The sequence below is a fragment of the Peromyscus leucopus genome, chromosome 3 (assembly GCF_004664715.2).
Source record: "Peromyscus leucopus breed LL Stock chromosome 3, UCI_PerLeu_2.1, whole genome shotgun sequence".
Taxonomy (NCBI): domain Eukaryota; kingdom Metazoa; phylum Chordata; class Mammalia; order Rodentia; family Cricetidae; genus Peromyscus; species Peromyscus leucopus.
Genome location: NC_051065.1, coordinates 122,649,723 through 122,667,274, shown reverse-complemented (window position 1 = coordinate 122,667,274; position 17,552 = coordinate 122,649,723). Strand labels below are relative to the sequence as shown.

The 17,552-nt window shown below is 38.5% G+C and overlaps 2 protein-coding genes across 6 annotated transcripts in view; one reads left to right on the top strand and one right to left on the bottom strand.

Annotated features, from left to right (window-relative positions):
• Crbn (cereblon) overlaps window positions 1–3,586 on the top strand; it is a 21,031-nt gene extending 17,445 nt beyond the window's left edge. For both annotated transcript variants that reach the window (XM_028886667.2, XM_028886668.2), the window contains exons 8-11: window positions 92–207; window positions 628–692; window positions 1,312–1,443; window positions 2,239–3,586. In XM_028886667.2, the coding sequence (XP_028742500.1) occupies window positions 92–207; window positions 628–692; window positions 1,312–1,443; window positions 2,239–2,419 (494 nt within the window). In that variant the 3' untranslated portion in view covers window positions 2,420–3,586. The remainder of the gene's footprint in view (window positions 1–91; window positions 208–627; window positions 693–1,311; window positions 1,444–2,238) is intronic.
• Window positions 1–17,552, bottom strand: part of Trnt1 (tRNA nucleotidyl transferase 1) — a 20,145-nt gene extending 2,593 nt beyond the window's left edge. Inside the window, exons 1-9 of one of the 4 annotated variants that reach the window (XM_028886669.2) lie at window positions 17,472–17,552; window positions 16,688–16,860; window positions 12,728–12,921; window positions 10,175–10,313; window positions 7,369–7,495; window positions 5,248–5,441; window positions 4,374–4,627; window positions 3,955–4,234; window positions 694–1,501 (exon numbers count right to left, since the gene is read on the bottom strand). In XM_028886669.2, the coding sequence (XP_028742502.1) occupies window positions 3,986–4,234; window positions 4,374–4,627; window positions 5,248–5,441; window positions 7,369–7,495; window positions 10,175–10,313; window positions 12,728–12,921; window positions 16,688–16,835 (1,305 nt within the window). In that variant the 5' untranslated portion in view covers window positions 16,836–16,860; window positions 17,472–17,552 and the 3' untranslated portion in view covers window positions 694–1,501; window positions 3,955–3,985. Of the gene's footprint in view, window positions 1–693; window positions 1,502–3,954; window positions 4,235–4,373; window positions 4,628–5,247; window positions 5,442–5,757; window positions 7,065–7,368; window positions 7,496–10,174; window positions 10,314–12,727; window positions 12,922–16,687; window positions 16,861–17,471 lie in introns of those variants that run through there. The other 3 variants (XM_028886670.1, XM_037203951.1, XM_037203952.1) reach the window with 3 other exon arrangements.

The following is a 17,552-nucleotide window of genomic DNA, read 5'->3' as shown; positions in this document are numbered from 1 at the left end:
TATGTTTGACTTAAAGGAAGGTAACTGGAATATAAGTACATATTAATGATTCCTAACTTTAAAGTGTGCAAACCTCACTCTGTCTTTTAAGACTTTTCTTACAGAGTAGCTGCTTGTCTTCCTATTGATGATGTGTTGAGAATTCAGCTCCTTAAAATTGGTAGTGCTATTCAACGACTTCGCTGTGAATTAGATATCATGAATAAAGTGAGTAAAGATGATATGTCTGTTGTGTAGATTGTAGGCCAAGCTACACTGTTGAGACCAGGAGCTACCTCTGTTTTATAGTAATATAGTCATACTGGAGAAGTACCTGGTTACCTGTTCTGATTTGTGTTAAAAAGCTTCTCTCTAATCTAAAAATGCTCTGTAATTTAGGCCATTCCAAATTTGGGGGATTATGAATGTTTTAACAGTAATGTCTTGGAGGGGTATGTGTATATATACACACACACACACTTTTGAATAAGGTATATTAAACCTAAAAATTTGAAATTTTGTAGTCCTTAAATATTAATCATAGGTTCATCTAAATTTATCTAGGTGGAAGTGTGATATACATTTGTACTCTTGAGAAGTTTATTCATGGTTTGGGTAACATACCTGTTTTTCTACTTCAACTTTTAGTGTACTTCCCTTTGCTGTAAACAATGTCAAGAAACAGAAATAACAACCAAGAATGAAATATTTAGGTAAGATCTTTATTACATTTAGTATACCTCTCGCAATACATTTCTAACTTACAGAATTTTTCCTCTAGCGCCTAAAAAATATACTCAATTAAGAAAATAAGCACAGGTCTGGGGTAAGGCTGTTTCCCAGGCTGGAAATATCCACAATGTCTATATGTTTTTCCTCAATTTCTGTTTAATATCTTATTTTCTTACATAATGAGTGCTTCAAGCATTATCTTTCAACTAGTTATGCTAAACAGGACCAGAACAGGGCATGTCTCTGAACATGTGCTAACGCTGTGACACAGTAGTTTAACACTTTGATGAATTCATTAGAATTATAAAACAAGACAGTAAATCAAGAAAATAAGGAAACTGATGTCTGCAAGGCAGCCAACTGTCTAAAGATGAATAAACCTGACCTTTTCATTAGGCTTTTTAAACAATAGTGTTTCCCTTGGACTCATCAAAAAAAAATTGTCAAGCAAAAATAGAGTATCTGCCAACCTCCTGTATTCCTGTACTTATATCTGACACAAAATTTAAAAATTAAAAAACATACCCCAAAGAAGGAAAAAATTAGAATTACTGTTTTTCTTTTCATTCTCTTATTCTCCATATTGCTTCTTTGTTGCAGTTTATCCTTATGTGGTCCAATGGCAGCATATGTGAATCCTCATGGATATGTACATGAGACACTGACAGTGTATAAAGCTTCCAACCTGAATCTGATAGGTCGACCTTCTACAGTACACAGCTGGTTTCCTGGGTAATACGGTTGTGTTCAGTTTTTTGTTGGACTCTTCATTTAGTCTTAAGTGAAGCTTCTAGAAATGATACGAGGCAAACAGGACAGGAATAATTTTAACTAATCTTCATTCCATCAATAGGTAGAAATGAATGGGGGTGGTGTATATCACTGCATATGTTAGAGCAAAAAACTGAAATTTGTCAGCTCATTGTAAAACTTTATGATCTACTGTAACTACAACTATTGGTTGATCCACTAATATGTGGATCAGAGGCCTTAAGCAGGGACATAACACGATGTAAAAACTAGTAAATCTTGCTATATCTAGCCTGCTTTAGTCACCTTTTTACTTTGAAATCGGATTAGTGATTTTACTTGCTATCCTGCACTTAAAAAAATCCTATTTGATATCATTGTGAAGACTGTAAAACTAAGTATGTTAATGTAAACACTACACGCAGAATACTTTACCTGAGGAAAACGGTAACTTGCTAACTTGAGAACAGAAGTGCCTTGTTTTCGAGGAGTTCATGCTCTCCTTCCTCTACCTCATCTATATAGCTCCAAGATTGCTGTTCTCTAACAATAATGTAGTAGAAAGCAGTGAGGTTAAGGCTGGAGCAATGTAGTCTTTGGCAAACAGCAATATAAAGAAGCTTGTAGTAATAAAATTGTCAAAACATAGTATCAATACAGTATCAAATTATGAGAAGGTAGTTTTGTAAATTTATGAGGTTTCAGAGAAATTACACAAGCCTAAATCAAAAGTATAAAATAGGTTTCCTTAGCTTGTGTTTTTCCTTCATTTTACAGGTATGCATGGACCATTGCCCAGTGTAAGATTTGTGCAAGCCATATTGGATGGAAGTTTACAGCCACCAAAAAAGATATGTCACCTCAAAAATTTTGGGGCTTAACTCGCTCTGCTCTGTTACCCACAATTCCAGAAACTGAAGATGAAATAAGTCCAGACAAAGTAATACTTTGTTTGTAAGTGCACTGTAAGGATAACTCCCTAACAAATTGTTTTCTCAAGTCAGATCTGCCCCAGACATCACTGCCTCTGATGTATGTGTATAGTGGTTACAGCATTTGACTACCAAGTTCAAGAGCACACTTGCTCAGAGGATGAGAAAGCAGTGTAAAACACAAGGTTGGATTCAGAAGTACCCGCTTCAGTAGCTTGGTGCCATTAATTATCCTGTTGAATATGTGGCATTGACAGGCTAAGAAAACACCATTTACAATGATGAGGAAGGCTAGGGAACAGGATAGGGCACCACTGCTCTAAATGATGAAATGTTCCAGGAGCTAGGTTGGCAAGCACAAGAGAGAGGCAAAGCAGTGTATATTACTTTGAAAGAAACAAAGTCCTTTTAATTTTCTTTAGCTTGTCTGAGATACTGATTTGTAAATTTTGAAAATATTAAAGAGTAAAATAAGCAGTTTGAACAGAAAAAATAGCATTTTGTGTATTTGCACTATTTATTTGATAGCCCTGTCATGTGTAAGACCCCCATAAATAATAGTATATGTGCATTTTGCATTTATGTGAACAGTATATATTTCTGGGATTATACCCTTTAGGAAATAAAGCAATTGAAGGGCATCTTTAAATAAAACTTACCAAACTAACACCTATGTCCAAACCTACACTATTTAGTTAAATTATGTAAAAATCGAAGTGATCAAGTAAAATTTAAAGTGAAGTACAGAAATGTAACTCCTCAATGTCATTTTTTAAGTTTCACTTCTGTTTCATTCAAGCTGCAGTCATAGTGAGGCAGTGTAATCTCACGACCCACACAGTTTCCCATTCCTTGCAGATAGTACTGTTTACAGGAATCAATCTCACACAACATAGCAGCTTTGAGATCACTCCATCTGTATCCTTCCTATTTATGCAGGTGGAATGACAACAGCAGGAACTCAATGATGTAAATTCAGGTATTTACTAACCTGTGTAAAGGAATTTCTGAGGCTCCCCTTTTTGTAACATAACCCTGTTAATCTTCCTCTTATTTGGGCTTCATCACTAGTGATTTTATCAAACTCCAAAAGCTGCTGTTTGCTTATATGGATACCAAGTGTCTAAATCTAAGCTGTATCCATCTAATTAGTAAAATAAACACTTGTGTTCACTCTCTGTGGTACCTGGTAACACTCTCAACACCAGCCCTTCAGTTATTCCTGTAACAGTCTAAGCTTTGCACACAAAAGGAAATCAAAGTCCTGTGTAAATGAATGGCGTTGTGGACTAATTAATTTTAAAATCAGCAATCAGCGAAGGCAACATAAAGTAGTTAGTTTTGCACACACAAGTGTTCTTTTGGAGTTACCACCTCCAGTCTAAACAAGTGACAGCTACACTTTTCTCACTGGCATACTCCTACAGACTTGGAAAATTCAGAGTTACACCTATCTGAAGAAGACGTAGACTTAGTTTTCTATGCGTCCATACTGAGTTTACTCTTGCTGCTGTTTCTTAGGATTTAAGTAAGAAACGGAAGGAAAGAAAACCAGTCTTACCAAGACGTTCCTATTTCCTGGGGAGCTCATTTTAGGTCTTCTTTATGTGACTTAGAAGTTCATCCTTTTCCATTTGGTAACCACTTTTCTTCCACTGTTCGCGCAACTGCTGCAACAGGGCCCCGATTTCCTTCCCTGAAGAAATGCCCACTTTCCTGATGTCATGTCCACTCACAGGGAAGGGCGGGACAGACCACTGCTGCATCTCCTTGAGCAGGCCATGTTCTCCTTGGTACTTGAGCAGCTCACAGACACGGGCAGTTGCGTCTGGTTCCCTTGACTAAGTGACAGAGTTTTTCACATATTAAACACTCACAATTTTATTCTGCCACTTAAATATTTATATAAAGTCTACAGTTTGAAAAATTGCTTCTCCAGTTAGTGAACTATTTTTCTGACCAAACCTAATACATACTTACATCTATAACGAAGTCTTGATATGGTTTCAATGGTTCTGAACTATCTGTTGCTTTAATCAAGTCTTTCCTGTTTTTAACTATAAATAAACCCAGGTTTTTTTCTTCTTTTGAAATTTTCAATCTCAAATCCAGTTTTGTGACATCATCTTGTACTTTGAATAAAGAGGCCAAAAGAGTCATTGGTTTTGGTGAAAAGCCTTCAACATTTTTACTGACTTTGTTAAATTCTTCTAAATTTGCATTAGCAGGTAAACCTGTATGGCCAAAAAAAAAAGAAGGGTCAATTGTTTTTAATTATAAAACCCTCACTTGTCTCTCATACCATGCAGTTTTTAAAGAATGTGTAGTGTTCTTTCTCCACTGCTTATTATCAGCCCATCTGTCACTCCCTTAACTCCAAGGAAACCCTATCATATTCTTGTTTCTTGCATCAAGATGTAGCAGGAGGCTGAGGAGCTGTGGTCAAGTGCACAGATGTCTTCTCTGTCACGCTCCTGTCTGCACCCATTCCCTACTCAGTCATTTTGTGTTTCTGTTTGGAATATATTAGCTATAATTACTGACTTCATTCCTACATACTAAGTATTCTTGTAGAAGTGCTAACTAGGTCTAGCGGCTATTATTTCCAACCCTTTGTGATGATAAATCCACCCAACCTGCAAAGCCAGTTAAGTGGCACAGCTTCAACAAATCAGTGTTCACTCTGCACTATTCTTTACCCACAAACTGTCCTAATCCTTAATCCAGAGTTTATCTTAGAATTTCATTTCCCCATGTAAAATTCCTTAGCTATGTAACACAAACTATTTTACCTCATGTACTTTAAACTAGGTATTTTGTTGCTAGAAATTCATACATAATTGTATAACCTCACCTATGTGAGGAGCCACACCAAGATCATAGATCAGATGGATCAAATGGTTTACATGGTCACCAGTAAGAATTTTCTTCAGTTCTACCCAAATCCTCTCTCCTGATATTCCAGCCAAACCTTTGGCATTTTCTGCAATTGCTTCTAGAGTCTCATGGTCATGCTCACCAGGTTTGTCAACAATTCTGCCATAAAACCTGTAAGACATTTGACATGTGACTTTGTTTTTCTTCAGGGTTTTTTAAATTTATTAAGGAAAACAAAACAAACAAACAAACAAAAACCCTGCAAGATCAGCCTCAGAGTTTTCTTACTTCTATACAGGCATGTATCACCACATAAAATATTTTCCGCTTCTACTAGGGTTGTCCCATATACATCTAGGTGATAGATCAACAAAGCATGGACAGTGCTGTTTGGTCTGTTTTTTGTTTTTTTTTTTTTTTCTTTTTTTTTTTGGTTTTTCAAGACAGGGTTTCTCTGTGTAGCTTTGCGCCTTTCCTAGGACTCACTTGGTAGCCCAGGCTGGCCTCGAACTCACAGAGATCTGCTTGCCTCTGCCTCCCGAGTGCTGGGGTTAAACTGGTCTGTTTTTAACAGACTGTTTGCATATACTTGTTTAGAAAACTTGGATTTATTGACATAATATTTATGCTCTGCTACACAGTATTCTGAGTGGTCCCAACTAGTGAACAATGAATGTTCTTAGATATATACTAGCCAGGTAGGGTTATTTTCTTTTAAGGTTAGAATTTTTATTATTATTATTATTTTAATCACTGGTAAGAAACTATCAAGATACAACCTACAGAGGTTTATACCATTTGTAAATGGTATATCAGATAAGGCATTAGATTACAGAAGCAATTCAAAAGCCACCTGCAAAATGTATAAATGGTCAAAAAGTATATGAAACATGTCCAGAATCACTAGTCACCAGGGAAATGCACATGAATCACTCTAGTAAGAATGGCTGTTATCAAGAGTAGCAGGTGCTAAAGAAGCCATACAGAAACACACTTGTACAGCTAAGCAGAAATAAAATAGCACAGGCACAGTGGAAATGGGGAGACTCCTCGGAAGACCAGACAGGAAGTCAGGTCAGTATCAGGTTTACTGTGTTCACTGTGGCTCACTTTTGAAAATAAACTGATTAACTGTCAGAAAATGTAGCACATTGAACATATGGTACAGTGGCTCAAACTTGTGGTTAGCCAAGCCTGGCCTTGAACTCATGACCTTCCTGCCTTAGGCTCCCTCGAGGCTTAGGATTATAGGCATATGCCATCACTCTTGATGCAATATCCTGTCAATTATAACAATAGACAAAGCTAGAGATGACTGTTAAATAATCTAGACACAAAAAGACTAGAAATGCATAATCTCACAAGTAGCCAAAAAGGGGTAAGCTTAAAGCTGAGGACCAGATGACTTATCAGTGGGCAGTAAGTTACAGTTACACACGAGATGACGTTCTCCTCACTGCTGCAGAGTAGAGTGACACAGAAAACAAAAAAGCTTGAAGGGGATTGAATGTTTTATCATAAACATAGTAAGTGTTTGAGGGCAGATAGGGGCTGTACCTTAAATTACAATGTATCCTAATATTACATCTACATGTATAGCAAAAATTCAAACCACTGCCACCCACAAATCTATCCATGCATTTCACACTTACCAAGTTTATCCACCTTTTAAGTATGTGTATTTATACTCTGATCTGTTTTACCACTCATCTAATAGCATTTTCTGTCAGTGCGTCATTTTGTGCTGAGGCATCTGATCAGATTATGTTCCAGAGCATCTCAGACTCTTAGGCTCTGTGAAGGCAGACACGTTAAATCATTCCTCACTGTGATCAGAGCACCTAGCCCAGTACATAGAAGGACTCAAACCACAGGATCAATGAAGAAAAATATATTAGTAATTTAAAGGTTTTCTATAGAATGACTTAATTATGTATATTTCAAAATCAAAGTCAAAGGGTGCTACCTCATGACTAAAGATAGGTAGGTACTTGGGCTGTCTCTCTTATATTTCTGCTGATGTGTATGACACAAAGCAGGATTGTGCTCAGGAAAAAAACACTGGAGTTTTCTATTGTTAAAATTTAAAAATTCTTACCTGAAATATCTTAAAATGCGAAGATAATCTTCTTGAATTCTCTGTTTAGCATGTCCAACAAATCGGACTTTTTTATTTTTTAAATCTGCATAACCATTAAAATAATCAAACAAGGTACCATCAAAACCTATTCATTAGAAAAAAAGGGGAGACAAATCATTATCAAGGATTTAGTAGGATGGAAAAAGAATCATCTGAAAACTACCACAGTAAAAATTCAACAAGTGTAAAAAAAAAAAAATGAACAAAATTAATTTACCACCCTTGTATAAAGTGGGAAGGAGGGGAAGACACCAGACAAGCTGATTTTCATATTAATACAGAACATCAACAGCAACAGATAATCTTCTAAATATATATTCCTAAAATAAGAATTTCAGGAGAGACCCTGCCTCAAAGGAGTAGATGGAAAGTAATACAGAACACTAAATACCTTTTTCCAGCCTCTATGTACATGCATACACACCTGTGCATACATTCAGACGTAAGAAAATAAACCTTAAACAAAAGCACAGTAACAGACATAGTAGACAAAAACTATTTGAAAACATGAATGTGCTTATTGGCAAGAAAAAAAGCAAGCAAGCATCTTGCAAAAAACTACAAGCTTCAATAATATTCTGGGGAAAATATGTCAGTACCAAAAGAAACTAATGGCTTATTTCCCTAATATGCAAAAGCTGTTTTGAAATAAACAGACCCAAGATGGTAAAGTACCTATTACCTCAGCATTCAGGACACTAAGAGAAGCGTTTCTAGGATGGCCTGAACACATCAATTCAAAACCAAAAGCAGACCTTATAAATAAAAAAACAGGTTAACCAAATCCAGAAATCTTAATAACATTTCAACCTTAGTCATAAGTTTTTGAAAGGCTTTTCAGATTTCTCTCTGACTGGGTAATATCTGTCTGGTAACAAGAGGCTGTGGCAAAGCAGGTACTCTGAGCCAACACCAGACTCTGTGAGCTGATTATGCAATCACCCACACACTGTAACAAGACCCACTGATGGCTCTGTCACTAAAAAGTAGGGAGGGAGGTTGGTCAAGTACTCTAACTAGCTTAGAAACAGTATTGAGTGAACCATTCATCTTGATTCCCCTTCCAGGGGAAATCTCAAACTCACATAGATAGCTACTTACCCCAAGAACTCAAAAGAAACTGAATGCTAAATTCAATCAGCTAAGCATATTGGCCAGTCCCTGTGAGATATTACACTCTGTGCCATCAGGAACATGAAAAACTGCTACCACCTTTGGAAAATGACTGTCAATTTAGCTGTTTCACATTAAATGCTGTTTGATTATTCTAAAAGGAACAACACTGGCAAGCTCAAACTTAAGTCTTTAAGTGTTTCCAAGCTGTTTTGGATCTATACATAAGCCAACTACTGTACCAGAATTTCGATTTATATGACGATTTCCAAAAGCTCCATATGAAAACAAAGAGAAGAATGCTAAGTAAGCAAAATAAGACTATAGAGTATATCTTTCTTAAGATCCTGTTCTAATGCAAGACTGACAGGACAGCTAACTCTTTCCAGCTACCATGTACAATCCCTTCATTCCATCTCTAATATTGCAAAAAGGGGGAGGTGCTTGAACCAGTAAGAATTCAAGGACAACTGAAGAGAAAATTAGGCTAATATAAGCAGTTTTTGTTTTGCTGATGACTAAAGATACAAACAGCCTGGCTCCTGCTTCAGCTAGAGTCCTAATTGTTCCATTTCCAAGCCACACATCAGGCATGTTATCATGAGTTAAATGGCTTCATAGATCTGTTGAGCAGATTAAATTTACTCAATGTGCTTACTGTGCTGGGCACATAAGGCTCAGCAAACTTGGCAAAACAGCACCAAGAGTGGCTTTGTTTTATGTGAAATACTACCTTAAAGACTTGGTTTTTCTGTTTTAGTGAAGTATACTGAAAATATTCCTGTTGGACAAGACTCTATTAAACCAGTTGGAGTAGTTTCAGTTTTAATTACATAAAAAGAAACACTTCTATATATTTTATATATATAGCATTCATTATCTGGGCTCCTTACTGTCATAAATGCCTAGGCTTTGGAAGCTCCCACCATCACTAACTAACCTGAACTACAGCACTTAGCATTCTGCAGCTTTATATGTTCATCTTGCCTAAACTTACTTTCTCCCTGAAGTAATAAACACAAAGAGACTGTGTAAAATTTAAAGTATAAAAATTGGTGCAGCAGAGATGTACCAAAATACTATCACAACTCACTTCAAGTCCTAATGTTTCTCCTCACTTTTAATATCACAAAAGATTAAGCTGACAAGTGTTTCATTATCTAGGGCAACTCTATTGCTGCTTCCTAAGACAGATACTAACAAAGATTTTGAGGTTGTATGTAGAGGCAGTAACAAAGATCTGATAGTTATTTGCCATTCTATACAACAGTTTTGGACACGTATATAAAACAGTGCAGAGAGAAAGTGATTGGGGGTGGGGGGGTGTTACACATTTCTCTTGCACTGTCTAGATACAGTAAGTTAGCAGCCTGAATGTGCAAACGTGTCAGCACTACTGTTAAGCACTGCGTTGTTTACCTCCTTAATCGTCACTATAGTAGAACAAGGGAAACTTGCAAACACTCTCATTGGCAGCTAGTGCGTAACACAGAATCTGAGGCCAGAGATGTTGGTGCCAGCCAACAGGATATACTGGCTCTCCCAAGTTAGTGCAACTTAAAAGGTGGACAACATTTCCATAGCGCAAGTTTACCAAGGAAAGGAAACACTCTGACAGAATTAACATGCTGTCTCGTCCTCAAGAGATTACCTAAAAACATGGAATTTATGGTGAGATCTCTTCGTTCAGCATCTTTCTGCCAGTCAGTTGTGAATTCTACCTCAGCATGCCTTCCATCAGTGGTGACATCAATCCGGAGTGTAGTAACTTCAAAATTTTCTTCATGAAGCTGCAATTAAACACAAATTTGTTGTTTTAAATTGTAGCAAGTATGAGTGTGCATGTGTGTGCCACAGCCAAGGACAACTTGCCCAAGTCTGTTGTCTCCTTCCACTATTGTGATTCTGGGGACTAAATTCAAGTTGTCAGGTTGGACAGCAGGTGTCTTTACCTACTGAGCCCCCACAAAGTTTTTTGTTTTCTTTTTAATTAGTTTTTAATATCACAAAGTATTTTAAAAACTTGTCTTCATTAAGGCAGGGTGCTGTGATACCTGCCAATTACTGTATGTCTTTTAAAGTCCATTAGTTTAAACATATAACTTTGTACAGAAACATACACTTCAAAAAATGCAAAAGAATAGTTTCTTTAAAATACCCACTGTGATTAAGATTGGTTTCAGAGACAAATGTCTAACTAAGAGAAGTGGGTGGCAGGAAAGAGCACTCAATGCACTGGGCTCAAGTTACTCCATTTTAGAGCAAGCTAGTCTCTGAAACACTATAACAGCTCCAGTCTACAGAAAAGCAAAGACCAGTTTCTGGAACATACACCACTGAGCAGCAGCTGCTGAAAGAAGTACTGTGTATCCTGAAAGGAGACTACCTCCAGCTGCAAAGGCTGGTAACAACATGATGTGAGCTGAACATTAAGAAGGATCTGGACATGGGATGTGAGAAGAAGCACATTTCAAATGCCATATTAGCAATAGTCAGCACAGAGATTTTTCCAATCAAACAGGAGTTTAGGACCTCTTCATTGTGACGCTTGTCCTAGCATTCCTCACAGTTTCACAAACTTTTCCAGACACAAAGCTGCACCTATAGTCCTACTATAAATTAAGGCTCCTGAGATACAATTACATATGAAAAGAAAAGAAACGGATTTGAAGGAGGAAAACTATGTGAAATTATTATCAGAAACAACATACTTTCCCTCCCTATGCAAAACCAGGGTGGACCAAAAATAATCAAGATTTGGAGCACCAGAAACTGTTGGTAGTAGAAATGAAACACCACAATGAAAACAGGATTAAGTGGAAATCAACAAGCCTTGTCTTTTTCCCCATTTGATTTTCAAAATATTACACAATTGAGCTTATCCCCTGGCACACAACTCTGCGGAATTCTGATCATTACTGAAAACTCTTAAGGGCATCAGGAGTACTAGCTCACATTTTCAGAGACTACCAACCACTGGTCAATTTGCTGAATATTGGGAGCATGTGTACACAACCTTTTAACATTGTGATATGACACTGTCATCTGCAAATGGGATGGACTGCATTCACTGCTGTCTGGGGACACATGTCCAAGAGACCCAGTCCAGGCCTCGTTAAGAGCATCATCCAAATACAATGAAAGCCATAGAAAATGCACATTTAAGGAAAACCATTAAGACAAACAGAAAATGTTTAAAAGAAACACTATGTCAAAACAATTATAACTAATAGCCTATGGAAAAGAAAATTTTTCATTCTGAAACAAGAACTGAACACTAAAAGAAATATAGTCCTATGCCATATAAGGACACTTTAACAAAGGACCTTGCTTGGTATATCATATTATACACATATTACAGTATTTGTGACAAAAGTATAACATATGCAGGACATACTTTACTAATGATAACAAACAACTATGTTACTAGTTTCTGTATTTACCACACTCATTTATAGTTATTTTAATGTACGTCACATGTCATTCATTTAACAAAGGAGGTATGTTCTAAGAAATCTGTTGCTAGGCAATTTCATTAACAATTTAATTGTTTTTAAACTTTTTACAATAACATTTGAAACATAAGATACAGCTATAAAATAGTTAATATCCTGTTGTAAATCATATTACTCTTTTTAAAAACTTTTTTTTTAACCAGACACAAATTAGTTTAATTCTACCAGAGAGGGGGTAATGAGGATCCACCCCATACCTTAGCCCACTGGCAAGTTCACTGAGTGACACACGTAAAGCTGGTCTCCTCCATGACAAGGGTAGTACCTCGTGGAGTATGTCCAGAAAGACCTGTCTCAATCTGGTCAAATACACTCCCAGAACACTGTATAAATGATGCAGTCCGAAATGCAAACTCTGAACCTGAATTAACCAAAGACTATGGTATTAATCATACCCTGGAACGATGGGGAAAGGAGAAGTATCTAGGCTTGCTGTGGAGAGGGGTGGCAGGGAAGCTAAATCACAGAAATCAAGAACCTCTTTAAACCTGCAAATTAAAAACAAAATCTACAACAGAGGACTTACTTGGTTTCACCTCACAAGTTGTAAAAGTGAGTACCTAACTTATATAAGTAGCTCCAACGGATGAACAGGCAAGATTTCAGGGGGTAGGAGGCACTGACATTTCTATTTATACTTTTTAAAAATTTGATACTGTTTGAAAGCATTCCACAGAGCTTCCACTCACCCTGGCAGTGATCGTCCCATGCTTCTCTCCTTTGTTGTTTATCATGCGAACGCCAGCCGACTGGAACATCTCCTTCATCTGAGTAGGGGTGGCAGTGGTGGCGAAATCCACATCCTGAGGCTTCACCCCATTTAGTAAATCCCTCACTGCTCCTCCTGCTATTCTTAATTCATGATTCTCTTTGGCAAATAATTCTGAGGAAAGAAGATCTTGATGTTTGTTTCTTAACACAATGTGATTGAAGATTAAAACTGAGATAAGCACAAGGTCTTGTCATCTCTTATAGAGAGTAGAGATCACTGAGCAGTCTTGTATGAGAATGAAAACAATAGATAGGCAGTGGTGTGTACACCTTTAATCCCAGCACTCAGGAGGAAGAGGCAGGGAGATGTCTGTGAGTCCAAGGCCAGCCTGGTCTACAGATCACGGTCTAGGACAGCCATGACAACACAGAGAAACCCTATCTCAAAAGAACAAACAAACAAACAAAAGTCCAAACATCTGAAATGGGTCTCCTCCACTAGACTGCCCCTAAGAACTTTGAGAATTTCTTTCTGATCCAGCAGATAGTTCAGAATTCCAAGATGCCTTAAGATCATCACTGTAAGTATGAATTTCAACAGAAAAGAAAGCAATGAACAATTCTGCTTGCTTCTCTGTAATATATGTGCATATTTTAGAATAGAATTGTTCTATTTCTTTGGGAAAAATGTAAAGACAGTATACTTATGTATGAAACCTATGATAAATATTATAGCCAAGAACTCTTAAAAGACAAAACTGCATATATTGTTTGAAACCAATTTCAATCTGTGCTATACAAAGTATAAACACTATCCAGGGCATGCCTTGCACAGTTCATGAATGTGAACCCTGTTTTCCAGTCAGTTTCAGTCTGTGTTCTTAGCTACAAATTAAGAAAACCTAGCAAGCAACTAGCTTCAACCAGTCCACAGGCTAAGAATGCCAGCAGATAGCAACTTAATCCTACAGAAGAACTCACTTCATTTTGCCTACCTCTCTGAGGTACCACACCAGTGCATTTTAAACTTGTGTTGACTGATGACTTTCTCTGTTCTATAAAACAATGAAACTGCTTCCACATTGGAAAATGGAATCTGAGGTAACTTAAATCTGTCTTCCGGGGCTATGGGCATTCAAATGGCTCCCCGTAAGAAGAAAGTTGAGGTTTTTAAGTGGATAACCAAAGCATAATGTCTTCTTCCTAAAGACATACAATCCTCTTCAGATTCCACTTCCTCAACTCTTCAAAACACACTAATCCAGGCCCCAACATTGTAAAGTCAGTTCCAAAGCCCTCTGTGGCAAGGCTGCAGGGTTCTCCATAGGCAGTATTCTTCCTTTACTGAACAGAGCAGCCTGTCCTGTCCCTGGGGATCATGCCTTCAGTCAAATCCATCCCTGGTCACAACTCAAAATGTAATCCTCAACTTATTTTCCTCCATACTGTCCTTCCACCGACTCTCTTCAAACTGAGCAGTGTCACTTTGTAGATTGTGTAAAATGGCTCGACTAAACAACCTTGCCTTAAATAAACGTGGGCTCCTGAACAAGATACCACTTCCATAAGCCCTCTCCAATAATCGTTCACGCTCCCTTAATTTCTAATGAAGTTCTCCCAACAAATACTGCTGTTGAGGGTCTTTAAAATATAAAAATCATGTTCACAACTTTCATAATACTAAGGAGAGTCCATGTCCCAAACAACTGAAAAACTACCCAAACTGGGATCTATTTCCTTTAACCCTAAACCAGGCCTCTAAACTCTGTTTATTCTGACACAGGGCTCTGGAGTGTCTTCATCTCCTTGTCCAGTACCAAGGCACTGGCCCCTTAAATCCAGCCTCCATAGCTGGATCACTCCAACGCACCAGAATACATTATACTAGGCAATGTCTCCTCCTACAGATTTGCACTGCAATGTCCAAATTCTCTAGCACAATACACAAAGGCTCCCATATCTAACTTCTGTCTCATCTCTCTCTAATCTTTGCCTCACACTTTGCCTCCACCAAACTCCCTGAAGTTTACTTCCACCTTTGTTTGCACTGAGCATGTCACTCGGAGTGCCTTTCCACCATGTTCAGTCCAGCTCACTGGCCAGTGCTCAGACTTCTTGTCCAGTACCATCAACTAGGAAAGACACTGCTTACAAACAGCAGTGAAATGGACTTTAAGGGTGTGACTCCTCAGAGGCTGAGCTCACTGTGCTCTACACCTAGGGACATATGGGCAGCACAAATTGGAGTTGATGGGTTATCTATACTTTTTTTTTTTTTAAAAAAAAAAAAAGGACAGAAGTTAGGGGAGTAGGAAGGTAAAAGAAGGAACTAGAGGACTTAGGATGATTATGGTCAAATTGTAGGAAATTCTCAAAGGATAAAAGTATCTTTTTAAAAAGATATTCAAGAAACTATAATATTTGACATCTTAAATATTGTTTCTATAAGGAGGGGTGATAGAGAATGGGAAACTAGGGGCTGGGAGAGCTTATGAAAAAGAACAGGTTCAATCAGCCCCGATTAGAGCTGTTAGGTCTGCAGTGCTCAAACAGCAGCCGATAGTCACTTATGGTTACGAGCATTTGAAATGTGTGAGTCTGAATAGAGACATGATGTACCTGTTAGATGTATCCTACATGCATAAATGTGACAAGAATAATCATTTTCACAAAAATCATACTCCTATAATAGCTTATTAGTTAGTGAAGGTTAAATAGAACACCTGGAGAACTATTAATTTCACCCATTTCTTATTAGTTTTATAATCTAACTAGAAAAGGTTATCACATGCAGGCTTATCAGGTTTATATATTTCTGTTGGACAGCAAATTTCTAGCATTTTTCACTGATTAAATCACAGTGAAAACCACATCATAAACTTGCATTTAAATCCTCTACTCCACCTAAAGAACTTAAAAGGATACCTACTGAGGAAAACCATCGTCTCATGTGAAGAACACAAAAGTACTCTTGGGAATAACACAGTAATTTTAAAGCAATGGTTCCCCCAGTCTGTTCAACAGAATTAGTCTGCGGAGTTAGAACAAAAGCAATAGAGGTTCATCCTTCTGAGAGTCAGTGGGATGTAGGACAGAATCCCAGCTTTTATGTTTTAAAAGTACTTCAAGGGCCTGTGAGATGTCTGAGTGGATAGAGTACTTGCCACCAAGCCTGATATCCTGAGTTGCATTCCTGGAACACACATGGTGAAGACTACTGACTTCTACAAGTAGTCTTCTGACCTCAACAGAGAACACACACCCTGCTCATCCCCAATAATAAAGGCACCTCAAGTGCATCCTAGGTGATTTACACACCCATAACTCACTGTTATGCTGGAAGCCATTCTTAACATACCTACAGGCTTTCAACTGCAGCTGTGTAGTCAACATCATCTGCTCACAGTAAAGACCAACACTGACAAAATTGTGGCAACAGCAATTTTCTGTCTGCCTCCAAGTCAAGCTTTATAGGTGGACACAGGAAAAAGAGGAAACTATTTTTATTTCCTTCTGTTCTCTCAGAAAACAATTATACAAAACAACAACAACAAAAAAAGTAACTTCACTGTTTACAAACTGTATGACACCAGACTTCAAATTTAAAATCCAACTCCTTCAGTTAGTTATTTGGGAAATAAGACAAGGAACTTTACTTCCTAAGCATGTGTTTCTTCCTCCATACAGAACACACATCAGGGTCTCACTACATAATGTATGGTAAATGGGATTCCTTAGAGACATAGAAAAGTTGTGCTTCATGCTGCAGTCAATTTCCCCCTTCTAGTGATTGGGTTTATGATTTTCAATTTATCCCAAGTAGGCCTTTCTTTCATTAGCCCCACAATAATTATTTCAATGTTGGTTAAAAGATGTTACCCCTTTATATCTCTGTGGTGGACAATTCCAAAGTACAGAAAGCTGCCTTAAGCTCTCACCTGTCAGGCTCTTCAATCCTTCTGTGAAAAGCGACTGGAATTCTGGAGACTGCAACTTCATTGTAAATAGGTATCGCTTTAGAAGGCACAATCTACTCCAACTACAGCTCAGGACCTGCCTGTGCCAGGGATACAGGCACCTCTGCATCTGGAGACAGTCAGTAACCACACATCTACAAGGCAAGCACATGGGTACGCTAATTAAAAACTTCAAAACGAGACAAACAAATGCTGTCAGAAAGCTCAACTAGCAAACTCATCTCTCCTGATAAAAACCTGGAAGAGACCCTTTAAAGAACGCTAAACCTCCCGGGTGGCAGCTACCCAGTTCTGTACTCCCGATACGTTTACTATATCGGAAGCAGGAGATGAGAGTCCCAGGAAATGAAACATTAGGCTGGCAGGAACAGCGAGGTCTCCAGAATACGTGTTACACGTGCTGATCACCCTCCTTCCCCACCCCACGTCGGCCTCAGGGGTGTACTGCCTCCCAAGTGGGAACTTGGCGGGGTTGCCTCGGCAGTTCTCGCCCTCTGCTCGATCTCCGCGAGACGGCAGCTCTTAAAGGACCCCGAGGAAAGGGAGGCGCCGCGGGGAACGGCTACCCTCGAGCAGGCCACGTGTGTCTGAAACGCCTGCTTTTCGCTCAACTCTGTAAACCGCAGGGAGCCCACGGCCCAGTGGAGAGACCGGGCGTCGCCAAGCAGGGGAGCACCTCCGACCTCCCGCCATCTCCCACGGGCGCGTTCGGGCGCACGCGGTACCGGCAGGGTGGACTCGGTACCTTAGGAACGCACCATTCCAACGCCGACGGCCTGCTTACTCGCTCGCCGCCCCGCCACACGCCCACTTCCGGGTCGCGGCG